Consider the following 16026-nt stretch of genomic DNA (forward strand, 5'->3'; position numbering starts at 1 on the left):
GAGGCTGAATTTTAACTCTGATCTTCCTGACTCCAGGCCCAGTCTCTATCCACTGAGCCACCTAGTCCCCTTAATGTCTATTTACATATATGCATTTAATTAATTTTCTTTAATTAACTAATTAATCGCTAAGTAATTTTATTATGCTTATCCATATTACAATTTAGGTTCGACATATACACTGAAGAATGCCAAGAATATAAAAAAGATTCATGGAATAGAAATATAGCTTGCTGGTTTCCAGAGACTGCCATAGATAGAAAAGGGCGTGGCCAGCTGGCAGTACACGTTAATGGCTCAAGTAAAAAAATTGCCATCAAACCATTGGATCGGCTGTTTGACCTTCATGCTATTGGTAAGGAAGACTCATGGGATCATAGATCAGAAGGAACCTTAGAGACCAGTGAGGCCAACCAACCCGTCATTTTACAGATAAGAAACTGATCAGGATTGCATAATTAGTGCCTATGGCAGGATTTAAATTCAGATATTTCTGACCCAAAGACCTGCCCTTTGTACACACTGCCCCTGTGGTAGTGGTAGACCTTTAGAGTTATGACTTGTATTTTATAATTGTATATTTATGTATAGGCAATATAACTATTGCATTTGAGAATTTTAAAGCTCTTTCACATGTATATTTTTTCACTTTATTCTTATAACCATCCCCATTTTATAGATGAAGAGACCTAGCGAAGCAATGACTTATTCAAGTTTACTCAACTATAAATGGCAGAGCCTCTTGAAATCCAAACTTTCTAACTCTATATCTGGTGTCTATCTACTCTACCACAGCCTCTCTATAACAGGGAGGTGAATAGGATTGGCACCCTGCTATAGGCCTCATGGGTTGGTCAACCTTTGATGGTTAAGTGTCAACATTTTCTTTGATGTTTATGTCTAGATATGTATAAATAAGTAGACATGACACAATGAGGTCCACTATATTGCAAGACTGTTTATACAGTTATGACCACTGACATTTTATTGGATATCCCAAAATGTCCCCTGCAGAAATGTGGGTGAAAAGATATAGGTGACAAAACTAAATCTAATGAAATGGGGTCAGATAGAGTATGACAATCCATAGAATCAATGAAGATTAGAACTGGAAAGGAATAAAGAATTCAAGCCCAACCCACACATTTGACAGATGAGGAAACTGAGTCTCAGGGAGTAATTTTCCTAAGGTTATAGAGTTATTAAACATGATGGATAGCTAAGACTCAAACTCAGGTCTTTGGGCTTCAAGTCTGGTACTTTTATTATTCCATGGCCTTTGATTGGGCTATTAATAGACTTATTGAAAGAGAAGCCCACACTTTCTTAGCCAAGTATCCTCTTGGCTATGAGACTCTTTGATGAGTGAAAAGGACCCAGCACTGATAATCAGAAAAAATGAATTGGAATCTTAATTCTACCATTGGCAGTGTGGTAAGTGGATAGAGGCCCAGTGAGGATTCACATCTTATCTCTGACACCAACCTGCAGGGTGACCATGGGCAAATCCCTTAACCTCCACAGGCAGCCAGCAAAACTCCTAAATGCCCACTTAAATCAGAATAAAATGTAATTGGGAAATATCTAACAAAAATAAATAAAAATACAATACAACACAGATAATGTTAATTTGTGGTTTTCTAAGTCAATATGCTGCCCTCAGGGTTTCTATTTGAGTTTGAAACCACTGCTCTAGGCAACTCTCTATCAATGTTTCAGAGAAAGTGTCAACCTGTATTGGTAGAGAGTTTCCTTATCTGAGAAATCAGAGAGGTTTTTCCCTATCCATACCTTCTACTCATCTGTGTGACCTAAAAGGAGGCATTTAACTTCTCTGAAATCCAGGAAAATGAGAGAAAAAGGCCTAGACTGGGAATAGAGAGATTTAAATTCTAGTCTGGACTTTATTACTCTACTGAGTGACCTTGGGCAAATTATTTCACCTCTCTGGTCCTCTGTTTCCCTATCTGTTACAATAGAGGGGGTGTAGTTGAGCTCTGAAGTTCCTCTAGTTCTTATTTAATGACTTGACCTGCGGTTTAGGGAGTAATACCCACCTCCTTTATGTTCCTTATAAGGCCTCGGTGAGAAGACTAAGTGAGAGAACAGATGAAAAATATCTTCAAAAGGGGAAGAGCTTTATTCAGATGAATGATTCTGTTGAATCAGAGTATTTTGAACTAGAAAGGATTTTAGGTCTAATCTAACCCCCAAATTGTATAGATGTGGTCACTGAGGGCCCAAAAGGGGAAATGAACAATCCAAGGTCACATAGTTAGTCACTGGAACCTAGGTCCTCTCCTTCCCATTTCTGTGTACTTTCCATTCATTCTGACTCATTTCATCTTGACTGTCTACACTGACTGAATCATAAGGCAAATAAGGCCTTATAATGCAACTGAGAGGGCATTGTAATCTCATTGGGAGTGGAGTAGAGCAGTCATAAACTTTAAATTCTATTAAGGGAGAAACCAGGACATCTTTAAGGCTGAGGAAGAATTCTCCTAAGCAATGACCCTATCTAGGAGAAATTTTACCTTTCACCTTGGAGATGATCTTGGTCATGGGTAGATATCGTTGTCTTGCAAACAGTGATTTGATTTATGCTCATATCAGAGACATTTAAATATGTTTAAAAATCCATTTAGTTGCCAAAATCCCTGCTAGCTCCTGAAGTTGATTGTACACATGTAGTATTCTATCCTAGAAAATGCCTTACAATTTTGAAATAGCAGCTGGGAGCATTTCTTCTCATGAGATTGGTTCTTATTTTCAAATCTAGATCAAGTGAATCCTCCAGTGAATGTCACTGCAAAAATAGAAGGAAATCGTCTGGTTATACAGTGGGAGAAACCAGTTTCTAACTTTCCTAGAAAATGTTTTGATTACGAAGTGAACATCTACAATATAAGAAAGGATTATTCACAGGTAATCTTAAGAGATGATGTTGCATACACTTTGGAGGGCTTCGTTAATTATCTACTACCATTTCCCTAGTTGAACCATAATGCTTATGAAGCCAAGGATGGGGGTTCAATCTTCATAGACTAGATGACTTCCTCTGAGAAAACCCTGTTCCATAAGGTATATTTCTTTCCTCTCTTTACCTGCCAAACTCTTAGAAACAGCACTCTCTACTTACTCTCTCTACTCCCCGATGATCCTCTTACTCCTCCATCCCTTACAATCTGGCTTTTGGGCCAATTGATCTATAAAACCACTCTCTTTAATTTAAATAATGACCTCCTACCAAATACAGAGATCTTTTCTTTTTTTTTTTAGGCAATTGGGGTTAAGTGACTTGCCCAGGGTCACACAGCTAGTAAGTGTTAAGTGTCTGAGGCTGGATTTGAACTCAGGTCCTCCTGAATCCAGGGCCAGTGCTCCATCCACTGTGCCACCTAGCTGCCCCTAAAGATCTTTTCTTAATCTTCACAATCCTTGACATCTCTGTTACATTGGACACTGTTAATCACTTTTTTTTTGCCCTTGAAACTCTTAACTTCTTTGACTTTTGTGCCATAGGCACTGATGGTTCACTTTATACATCTATGACTGTTTTTTCTCTCCTTATTCATTCTTACCCCCAAAGTATGGATTTCCCCTAGCTCCGTCTCCAGTCAACTTTATAGGCTTTAAAAAAAATCTTCATATTCTCTCCCTTGGCAATATCACCTACTCCTATGCCATCAACTTGTACCACCTTGTAGATCGCCCTCATATCTCTAGCTCTCAAGTCCATTTTAAGCTCCAGACTCACATTTCCAGCTGCCTGGTAGATATCTTCATCTTTGTATCCTGTTGGCACCTCAAACTTTGAAACTGTTTCCAACATATTCCTACCCAACTAAGCCTACTCTCTTGTCATCTTATTTTGGATAACAGTACCACCATTCTGCCAATGAATGAATGAATGAATGAATGAATGAATGAATGAATGAATGAATGAATGAATCAACAAACATTTATTAAGCAACTATGATGTGCTGGGCACTGAGTGTACAAGGATAAAAGTGAATCAGTTATTAACCTTGAGGGCATTACATACAGTTTGGGTAGAGGAGACAACAGGTACATATATGAGTACATACAAAAGCAATAAAAAAAATAGATTCAAGGTTATTGGGCAGGGAGGGGAGGTAGTAGTGAGTTCAGGAAAATCTTAATATAGAAAGTTAAGCTGAATTTTGAAAGAAAGAAAGAAAATAGAGAAAACTGAAAACTTCTCATTGCATCTAAGGCATGCCAGCATAAGAAAATACCAAAGAAAGACAAAGAAGTGGGAGATAAGAGTATGATGTCTGCAGAACATTACAAAGACCAGATTAGCGAAATCATAAAGTATATGAAGTGGAGTAATGTGTAATAAGACTGGAAAGAAAGGTTGGATCTCAGTCGTGAAGGGCTTTAAATGACAAAAAATGGAATTTATATTTGCTCCTGGAGGTAAGAAGAAGCCCTTGGAGTTTATTCAATAGGGCAGTTACATTGTTAGACTTACATCTTAAGAAAAGTCACTTTGTTGGCTGTTTGGAGGGTAGATTAAAGTGGGGAGAGAATTGAAGCTAGAAGACCAATTAGGAAGCCATTGCAATGATCCAGGCAAGAGGTGATGAGGGTCTGAATAGGGTGATGGATGTGTGAGGGGAAAGAAGGGGACATATTTAAGAGATATGGTAGAGGTCAAAATGGCAATATTTGATAATTGATTGAATATTTACTGTGAATGAGCATAAAGTCAAGGATAACACCCAAACCAGGGCAAAACCAAGGTAACTGAAAGGATGGTGCTCTCGACAGAAATAGAAAAGTTCACAAGAGAGGTGGGTTGAGGATGGGTGAGAGGAAGTAATAAGTAATGAATTATTATTGCACTATAAGAAATGGCAAATACAAGGAATCTGGAGAAATATGAGGGGATTTGTATGAAGTAATACAGAGTGAAATAAGCTTAACCAAAAGAACAATATACACAACAAACAATGTAATAATGGAAATGGAAATTTCAATAGATGGAAGTTAAATTTGAATATTGGAAAAAACCAATGAAGCCTCAGAGAAGAAATAATGATACATACCTTACATCTCTTGGCTGAGGTATGAGAAAACTAGGTCAGAATGTTTTACACATTGGCAGAAATGGTCTCTGTTTCAAATGCTTTTTATTGTTTTTTCTTTTTCTTTTTTGAAAGGGGATTCACCTACCCTCTTGGACTAGGCTCCATACATAGTCAGAATTTAATCCATTGCTTTACTTCCCACTCTTTCCCCAGGCATCTTCCATTTGCATGTCTCTTGAAGAAGTCTTTCTTGGTCATCTTCATGCAGATGCTACTCAGATTTACTTGTCCAGCCCTAACTTCCTAGGGGACATCTTGGACAGGATGTCCTTTAGACATCTTAAATTCAATATGCCTTAAACTGAATTCATTATCTCTTCTCCTAAACCTTCCCTTTTTCCTGACTTCTCTATTACTACTGAGGGCACCAACATCCTCCCAGTCATACCCGGCTAACAACCTAAGGGTCATCCTTGATTTCTCACTTTCTTTTATCTATCTCTGTCTATTCTGTTGCCAAGGCCTCTTGATTTTTACCTTTATGACATCTCTTGTATATGCCCTCTTCTGTCTTTGGACACTGCTGCTACCTTGGTGAAGGCCTCCATCACCTCACACCTAGATTGTTGCAAGAGCCTACTCTTCGGTCTCCTGACTCAGTCTCTCCCCACCCCAGTCCATTTTCCACTCAGGTACCAAAGTGATCTTCCTAAAGCAAAAGCCTGACTGTGTCACCCTCCTACTTAATAAACTCCAGGAGTTTCCTTTCACCTCCAGGGTAAAATACCCAGTCTGTTTGGTATCAAAAACCCTTCAATATTTGCCCCTCTCTCTGCCTTTCCAGCATTCTTATACTTTACACACACACACACACACACACACACACACACACACCCGCTTTGTCGTTTCACCCACAAGAAATTCTTATCTCCTGACATGGGGCATCTTCACTGCTTGTCTTCCATGCCTGGAGTTCTCTCCTCATCTCCATCTCCTGGCTTCTGTCAAGTTGCAGCTAAAATCCCTCCTATAGAAGGAAATTTTCCTGATCCCTCTTAATTCTTAAATCTTCTATCTATTGATTATTTCCCATTTCTCCTGTCTCTGGTTTATTTGTACAGTTTTAGTTTTTTTTAGTTTAGTTTTGTTTTTGGTTTTGTTTTTGCATATTGTCTTCCCCACTAGACTGTTTTTCCCTTTCTTTGCATCCCCAGCATTTATCCCAATGCTTGACATGTGGTAGGTCTTTAATAAATCTTTATAAATTGGCTGAAAGTAGAGTTTTCAATAATAGGTTTGTTAATTTTTTTTTGTTTGTTTAGATACTGAAAATTCAAGGAAATTCTTTCAGCTTGGTAATTGATCCCACCTCTAAGTATTCTTTAAAAATAAGAGCGACAGTGCATTTTACCTGTAGAAAGAATGGACTTTGGAGTGAATGGAGTCAATTTATTTATGTTGGTAAGCATCCGTAATTTCTGTTCTTATTCATGGATATAATAAACATTTTTGTAACTCTAAAAACTCTTGCAGGGTTAGTATAAGATTGGTCTTAACTTCACCTGTATTTCAATTTCATTTGGATTGATTTCTACTGGCCTTCTGCCTTAGACATTTGGAATTTGAAATTGGATGTCCTATAGCATCTAAAATTCAGTATATCCAGAACAAAACTCTTATCTTTCTCCCTAAATTTACCACTCTTCCTAACTTCCCTCTGTCCATCCATCCAGTCACTGAAGTTCATAACTTTAGTGCTGTGATTCTTCACATTCTCCTCATGCCCCAAATCCACTTAATTTCCAAATCTTGTCATTTTTACCTCCATGACATATTTCAAATATCTTCCCACCCTCCATTCTCCTTAAAAGGTCACCAGTCAAGAACGAGAGGCACAGATTGATTTGGTCACTTATGTATAACTTTAGGAAAGTCCCAAACTTCACCATGGCCCATCTTTCTTTTTCTTTCTTTCTTTCTTTCTTTCTTTCTTTCTTTCTTTCTTTCTTTCTTTCTTTCTTTCTTTCTTTCTTTCTTTCTTTCTTTCTTTCTTTCTTTCTTTCTTTCTTTCTTTCTTTCTTTCTTTCTTTCTTTTTGGTGGGGCAATGAGGGTTAAGTGACTTGCCCAGGGTTACACAGCTAGTAAGTGTCTGAGGCCAGATTTGAACTCAGGTCCTCCTGAATCCAGGGCCAGTGCTTTATCCACTATGTCACCTAGCTGATCCCATGTCTCATCTTTCTGACAGGGTAACAATCTTGGCACTTATTTACCCCAGGAGATAAATGGAGTGAAGTTAGGACATGATGATCTGACACACTTCCATCCTTTCCTTGAAGCAAGTAGCACCGTTGTAACCTGAAAATGTGGCCATGCCTTCTTGAAATAGATGACTACTAGATTTTGTACTGGTCAGTTCAGTGCCAGGGTTTCTGCTGAGTCAGGTGGCAGGGCAACAGTTTCAGGCCCTTGTCAGCTCTCTCCTAGACTATTGCAATATTCTCATAATTAGTCTCCCTACCTGAAGCCTCTTCCCTCTCCAAACCATCATCCACAACTGCCAAAATTTAGTATTTCTGAAACACAAGCATTTCCATGGCATTACTCCACTCCATAAACTCCAATTGGCTCAAAGATCAAATATAAACTCTGACAATTTAAAGAGGCTCACAACCAGTCCTTAAATTACCTTTCTAGCTTGTTATATATACTTTGTTCCCCTTCATACATTCTACAATCCAACCCCAATGGCCCTCTTGTGCCTTATGTGACACTCATTTGACCATCTCTGACTTTGTACTGGCTGTCCCACATGCCTGAAATCTAGTCTGTGCTCACCTGGGGCCCTTTAGAATCCTTGTTTATTTTATTTATTTATTTTTTTGTGAGGCAATTGGGGTTGTGACTTGCCCAGAGTCACACAGCTAGTAAGCGTTAAGTGTCTGAGGCTGGATTTGAACTTAGGTTCTCCTGAATCCAGGGCCTGTGCTTTATCCACTGCTCCACCTAGCTGCCCCAAATCCTTATTTAATTAAAAAAAAAACCTTGTTTCATTCAAAAGCTCAAGCACCATATTCTACGTGATGTCTTTCCTGATGCCTTTGTTTTTTGAGTGCTGTCCATCCACAAATTACTATGTATTTATTTGATATATGTATATATATATATATATGTATATATATATATTTTTTTTTTGCATCTACTTATATACATACCTGTTGTCTCCCCCAATAGAGTGTAAATTCCTTGAGGGAAGGAACTGCTTAATTTTTCTCTTTGTATCCCCAGGGCCTAGAACAGTACCTGACACATAGTAGGTGCTTAATAAGTGCTTATTGATTGATGGGACGGATTGAATGTCTTCTAGGGACTGAAGGTGAGGATTATCTTGGTCACTTAGCTATGACTTCAGGGAAGTCTCACACTTCACTATGGCCCAGCTCTCAGACAGGGTAATTATCTCAGTACCTATTTGCCCCAGGAGAAAAGTGGGGCAAAGAAGGGCCATGATGCTCAGGGACACTTCCATTCTTCTCTCTTTTTTTTTTTTTTTTGGCGGGGCAATGGGGGTTAAGTGACTTGCCCAGGGTTACACAGCTAGTAAGTGTCTGAGGCCAGATTTGAACTCAGGTACTCCTGAATCCAGGGCCGGTGCTTTATCTACTGCGCCACCTAGCCTCCCCTCCATTCTTCTCTTGAAGCAAATGGTACCCTTGAAACCTGAAAAGGCAGCCATGCCTTTTTTGAAATGGACTAGTTGTCCCCTGTGAACTGGTCAACTCACTGCCAGGGTTTCTGCTGAGTTAGGTGGTAGGGCAACAGTTCATTGAACATTCGCTATAGAGGTGGGAATTTTTTTTTAAGTGACCTATCACTTTGTCACCATGCTCCACCTGTGGCTTATGGGAAGAAGCCCATACATTTTGCTTTCTGCATCTGTCTGGAAGCACAAGTCTAGTCCAAACCTGTGAGAAGTGCTCCCCGGACTGACCCAAGACAGAGATGGAAGAGGAAGATGCCTATGAAGTAGGATTTAAGGGCTAACAAATGGACTGGTCATGTCATAGGCATGGGGAATTTTCTGCAAATTATATTCATAGAGAGAATAGCACAGTGCCTGGCATAATAGTAGTAGTAGAAGTAGTAGTAGGCCTCCACCAGTTGCTGATGACCATGGATCAGCGCCTTGAAGAGCCACAGGCCACAGTGTGGCTGTGCAGTTCCATACAGGAGCCACAGCTCCTGAGTGACTTATAACCAGTAACTGCCGCGTCCCGTATTGTATCTACTCCATGAGGAGTAGCTGCAGTGTCCTCTCCAGGACCCTGGCCTGGGCAGATCAATATGGAAAACAAGCTGGTGCCCATGCAGTAGGCTTTCCCTGACATTGGTGGATCCAAAGGAGAGGCAGAGCCAATACAGTTTGGCACCAGTGCCATTGCAGGAGTTGCCAGGCATAATAACAGCCTGGTAATAGGAGTGTAGTGTTAAGGGCTAAAATTCTAGCTAGTCTGTCTAAAATATCTAATGAGTGGTCGCCAATAAATTATAAGCTTTAGCAAGAGTTAGACTTTTAAGCATTTATTAAGGAAAAGAAGAATTTGGTAAAGAGAGAGAGAAAGGCCTAGATTCCTATCTATTAAAGGGAGAGCACATTTCTAGCTCCGCTCTCCACCAGAGTCCAAAGGAAAGAGCGCGAGACTGAGCGCCAGTCTCTTCCTTCCTCCTCCCACTAGTCCGCGTCACTTCCTGACTCCTGAAGAAAAGACTCCTGGTCTTGCCCTCAAAGACCTTCCCTTCATGGGCAGAACTCTTCTACAGTAAGTATCCAGCAGGTGGCGTTATTCCAATCGTTACAGTAGTAAATGTTTATTGACTGATTGTAGAGAGTTGTCTAGGACAGTGAGAGTGACTTGCCCAAGGTCCCACAGTCACTTTGTGTCAGAAGTCAGATAAACCTAATAAAACAAGAAAGGGGTGGAAGAGTAGGAGGAGGGCAAGCTCATAGCTGGGCATTAATTTTATGCTACTGTTGGTTCATTTTAAGACACCTTATGCAATTGTCAAAGGACATGTACATTTGGGATTGATTCTCTTGGTTACTTGGATTCCCTGTCCCCCTTCCCCCAATATTTTACAGCCTGGACTACACTTGAGTGGCCAAAGATCCCAAAACATGTCAGCAGGGGAACTGGAAACCAAACTGAATCCCCTTTTAACAAAAGTTGCAAGTTCCTATGTGGCAAATAAAGAGCTTTTAACTCAAAACTTGTGGGAAATCGCTGTGAATTAAGAGTTAGGAGACTTGGATTCTAGACACAACTCCATCCCTGACTCACTGTGCAACGTTGGGCAGCTTACTTCCTGTCTGGGTCTTAGTTTCTTCCTCTTTAAACTGAAGGGGTTGGAACAGATGATCTTTCAGGTCCCTTCCAGATTTAACACCCTCTAATTCTGTGCACTGCATCACCCTGTCCCAGCTGTGCAGAGAGCAAAATTGTTATTTGTAATGAGATTTTATTTTGAGCCTCCCTTAATTTATTATTCACTTCCTGCCTTGGATATTTCTTATCATTATTGTTTCCTAAACAGCAGCTTCCCCGTTTGAATCGAGGCTCATTATCATTTCCCTCCAGGTGTACTTCAATGCTGTTATCTATAGTAAATCCCATCTCATTTATTTCCACTGGGTTCGGAGAAGATGAGCTGATTAATATTCCTACTTGCCTTATAAATCCATCCTTTCTGGAATTTACTCTCCTGCTCAGTTTAGGATCATTAGTGAATTTAATCAATGCAGGCTTTCCATTTTCATCAAGATGATTAATAAACATAATAGGAAGTCCAGGCCCCTCTGGGACACTGTGCATGACTGTTCCTTACCCCTTGAGGGGACAGCAATAATTGTACTCTGCTTGGGGCTGATCAGGCACTTTTTTTTTTTAACCTTCCCATTCTTCTCTTCTAAATCACTCCCTCCTTCCCTCCCATCTTGTCTTCTAATTGGCATCCTACAGCTGACCATCTGGGTAAGAGTTGGCTAGAGTAGCAAATGAGATAAAGCTAGAGGTCTTCCCAACAGAGTCTCATGTAGGCCTCAGCCACCCTCACAGCTTTCCCTTATTTAGTCCTTACTGATTTCTCCATAGGCGAGATAAGTTATCAAGCAATCAATTTCACACACCTTATTTCACTTGATCCTCACAACAACTCCGTGGAAGGGGTCTGGGACTCTGCTATAACTTATCCTGGGGGAAAGGGTGTGCTTTAGTGAGATGTTCAGCCAGCCAGCAGATGGAGGGGTATGTCACCATTCACTCTTTTTTTCCCCCCATGCAAAACATTTCTGTATTAGTTGTGTTGTGAAAGAAAACACAGAGGAAAAAACCCCAAGAAAAATAATAAAAGTAACAAAGAAGTATGCTTCTATCTGCATTCAGATTCCATCAGTTCTTCCTCTGGAGGTGGATAGTATTTTTCATCATAGGTCCTTTAGAATTGTCTTGGATCTTTGCATTGCTGAGCATACTTGTTATTCACAGTTCTTCACTGTACAGTATTGCTATTACTCTGTTTTAGGGTTTCCCTGGTTCTTCTCACTTCACTCTGCATCAGTTCATGTAAGTCTTTCCAGTTGTTTTTTTCTGAAAGTATCCTTTTCATCATTTCTTATAGCAAAATAATATTCCATCACAGTGTGGTAAAATATGAAAGTTTTACCAGTTGGTTAGGATAACTGAAAGACGCCAGTTTTTGAAGGACCACCCTTTTGGGGAGGAGACGAACAGTCCACCTGCTGCGCACGTCAGACTGCCTGCGGGGACTCGACTTCCGAGGTGGAGAGAACGGAAGTGGAGGCTTTTGCCTGCTTGGCAGGACTCCTGACGGCGCGGCACAGACGGGCTCTCGCTCCAAAGGTGGCCTTTTCGGTTTGGTGAGTTTTTATAAGGAATATAGACTAAGCTTAGACTTAAGACGATTTGTATTGTGTTTCTACTTTCCTATCCTTCTAATCAACATCACCTTGTGACTACCATAACAATAAATAAAAAGGTCTATCTAGAAAACCAAAAGCTTCTTCCATTTACTAGTTTGGGAGATAAATTAAGGGAAAGGTTAAGTAGGGGAGATTTATGATCTAATATCCAATTTTAAATCTCACAACAGTCATACAACAGTTTCTTCAACTATTCCCCAATTGATGGCTATCCCTTCAATTTCCAATTCTTTGCTACCACAAAAATAATTTTGTACATATAGGTCCTTTTCCTTTTAAAAAAAATCTCTGACTCAGTGGATAAAGTACCAGCCCTGGATTCAGGAGTACCTGAGTTCAAATCTGGCCTCAGACATTTGATATTTACTAGCTGTGTGACCCTGGGCAAGTCACTTAATTAACCTCCATTCCCCCTGCCAAAAAAAAAAAAATCTCTTTGGGATACAGTGGCATTGCTGGGTCAAAGCTCTTTGTAGACACTCACTCTTACATCACAGGTGACTTGCCCTAATTGCTTCTGCACCTCTGGATAGACGGAGTATGGAAGAGGCAGCCAGCAGTTGCTACTCCCTTGGAAGGAGAGCACAAATAACAAGGGTATTGGGTAATTCCATCTGTGTATTCCATCAAACCAAACAAAACCATTACAGAGACTTTGCAAACAATTTCCTCCCAGATGGGGAAGCACAGGCTACCCTATACATCATGCCTGGAGGAAGCTCACTCCCTTGTCTCATTCAAGCTTAAACCACTTGGAAATGAAAATTAAAATCTCTGCTCTGCTGCTATGGAGTAAGAGATGGGAAGGGTTTCTCAAAGCTGTCACCCTCTGTTGCTTGGTCCACTGTTTTATAGTCAGTGATCAGTGCCTCCATTCCTCCCCACCCCTACCACTAGTTGTTAAGATCCTTAATCTGAGCTCACCTTCTGTGGTCAGAGCTTCGAAGCTGCTGAGGGCTCACACGGTAAGTTATGTAAGTCTTAACTACTCTCATTTTTGTTGATGAGAAGATTGAGACTCAGCATGGTGACATGTCTAGTAATAGGCAGAGTTCCCCCATAATAGGTGTGTGTCTTCAGTCTCTAAAACAAAACCTCGAATTTCCTCACCATTGGCAAATTCTTTGAGGGTGGATTTGATTTTGGAAGTAGCCAAGGAGCATCCAGAGCCAAGTCTAATGTGTGCAAGTAAATGATCTAAGGATCAAAGATCCCGACCCTGGTTTGAGTCACAGGGTTTGAATCTCTGAATTCCATTTGTTTTTCACCTATAAATTGACAAGTTTGGGCTTGATGACCTATAAGGTCCTTTTCAACTGTAAGATCTCCTAGGATATGATTTATCAAATTAGCTAATCTCTGATGGGACAGCTAAGTGGCATAGTGGATAAAATTCTGGGTCTAGACTCACTTTCCTGAGTTCAAATCTGACCTCAGACACTTACCAGCTGTGTAACCCTGGAAAAAATCACTCAACCCTCTTTGCCTCAGTTTCTTCATCTATAAATTGAGCTGGAGAGTGAATGGCAAACCACTCTACCATCTTTGCCAAGAAAACCCCAAATGGAGTCATGAAGAGTTGGTAAAAAATAAAAAAAACAACTGAAACAATCTCAGACTTTGGAAGCATAGCACCTAGGGAAGTCACTTAACTTCTCTAGGGCTCAGTTTTCTCATCTTAAAATGAGGACATTGGACTGGATGGCCTCTGAGTTCCCTTCCAATTCTAACCCTGTGATGAAAAATAACAATCACTTTGAAGCGATAGTGATGGACTGGAAAGACCAATATATCTGGAGTTAGAAGACCTGCTCTTGAATTCTCCTTTTAATTCCTGGGTGACTTTAAGGAAGTTATTTCACCTCTATAGACTTCACTGTTGGCTGTTGTTTTCTTCTTTAAAAAGAGGAAGTCAGGGGCAGCTAGGTGATGCAGTGGATAGAGCACCGGCCCCGGATTCAGGAGGCCTGAGTTCAAATCTGGTCTCAGTCACTTGATACATTACTAGCTGTGTGACCCTAGGCAAGTCACTTAACCTCAATTGCCTCACAAAAACACACAAAAAAACCCAAAACCAACAAACAAAAAATAAAAATAAAAAGAGGAAGTCAAAACTAAATGATCTTTGAGGTGTCTCACACCTCAGAATCCATGATCCTATGAAACAGGAGGAAAAGACCCAAATACAATGCAATAATCCAGCTAGTTTCAAAATGTGGTTAATGGTACACTGAGGGTCCATGAAACCCTTTAATGGGGTCTATGAGGTCAAAACTATTTTTATGATAGTACTAAGACATTTTAATTTCTAACATCAATAGATATAACCTGCATAAACAAAAACTCATTGAAGGAGGATCCTCAATAATTTTTAAGGGTATAAAGGGATTATGAGACCAAAAGTGTAAGGATCTATTCTCTAGTTTGTAGCTTTGTACTCAATTCCCAATAAGCCCTTGAGATATACATGCCTATTGTAAGGAATGGGGATTGTTGTCGGTCAGCAATTAGGTGTGTACTCTTGGCCAGTTGTTTATTGAGTTGTTCCAATGTTTCCTACTCTTCATGACCCCATTTGGGGTCGTTCTTGAAGATGAGAAAGCTGAGGCAAACAGGGTTAAGTGGCTTACCCAGTTTCACACAGATAGTAAGTATCTGAGGCCAGATTTGAACTCAGGAAAATGAGTCTTCCTGATTCCAAGACCCATGATCTATTTATTGTGCCACCTAGCTGCCCCTTGACAGCCCAATTGGCCAGGCATTGTGTTAAATGTCTGAGGCAAAGAGAAAGGGAAAAAGAACCCTTGTCCTTCAGGAGTTCACATTCTAATGGGAAAGAAATACATGAACATAAGTAGGTCTGTAGACTATGTAGACAGTCTAATATCATCAGAAAGATTAGTCTTCAGAAAACCCAAGTTCCTGCCTTGCAGATTTCTTATTATTGTTTCCTAAACAATTCACATACAACAAAACTAATCATGGGTGAGGAAATGCTCTCTCCCATGGCTGTTCAGTTTCTGTTCTGCATCTTACAGTCTAAGAGATTCCTGGGGTATTGAGAAGTTCAGTGACTTGTTTTGGATCCCACAGGTAGCATGTGTCAGAGGTGGGGTTTGAATTCAGATCTTATTGAGACTAAGCTCTCAATTCATTAAAACAAGCTGGATAAAGAGGCTGTTTTTTTAGATGGAGTAACACTCAACCTTTGGTTGGATTGGTTCACTGATTAACCTTTTATTCTCCAGTATCAGCTGGAAGATAATGGGCCAGAAGGCGTTCTTTTTGATTGGGGGCAGTAAAGATGAAGAAGGGAAAGATCAAGACTGTGGGGAGACCCCGTGTATCTAGAAGGCAGCATGTAGTGACAAAGAATCACAGGAGAGTCAGAGTTGGGGTGCAGAAGACAGATCAAACCCACCTCACTCTTTAGCTAGGCCCAGTCCTTCTATACTACAGTACTTCCTGTTTGCCAAACATTTTGCTCCCCAGTGGAAGTAGCAGTTTTATTTTTATCACTATTTAGTATCACCTGCTCTTCCTCAACTGTGATCTGTCTTATCTTTGGGGCTAACTTCCTATTTTCTCATTTTTTTTCCATTTTAAAACTTTCTTAACTTCCTATATGTTATATTTCTCAACTTATCTCTTGTTTACCCAAATCCTTTATTTATTTATTTTTAGGATGCTCACGTTTGAGTCTCATGGTGAAATTTAAGTTTTCTGAATCTCGTTATCTATCTTGCTCCCCATGCCTGCCCCAGTATCCTTAATGAGACCCAAATATCCCTGTGAAAGGAAAGGAATTTCAAAAAGCAAGAAAAAAGAAGTTCCCATGGTGATGGATTGGCAGAGGAAAGTTTGTGTTGGAGCCAATGCCTTGACAAACTTTCTGCTAGAGAAAAAAAAATCTCTGAGCTTGTTTCTAATTGGCTCCTTCAGACAGTTTTGGTCTCCCTGATTCCAATCTA

At 40.1% G+C, this 16026-nt stretch overlaps 1 protein-coding gene across 1 annotated transcript in view; it reads left to right on the forward strand.

The window, feature by feature from the left end:
- Window positions 1–16026, forward strand: part of IL5RA (interleukin 5 receptor subunit alpha) — a 49313-nt gene that overhangs the window by 19586 nt on the left and 13701 nt on the right. The window contains exons 10-12 of the mRNA XM_043976976.1: window positions 168–355; window positions 2783–2928; window positions 6383–6521. Coding sequence (XP_043832911.1) covers window positions 168–355; window positions 2783–2928; window positions 6383–6521 — 473 coding nt within the window. The remainder of the gene's footprint in view (window positions 1–167; window positions 356–2782; window positions 2929–6382; window positions 6522–16026) is intronic.

The sequence above is a fragment of the Dromiciops gliroides genome, chromosome 1, assembly GCF_019393635.1.
Source record: "Dromiciops gliroides isolate mDroGli1 chromosome 1, mDroGli1.pri, whole genome shotgun sequence".
Taxonomy (NCBI): Eukaryota; Metazoa; Chordata; class Mammalia; order Microbiotheria; family Microbiotheriidae; genus Dromiciops; species Dromiciops gliroides.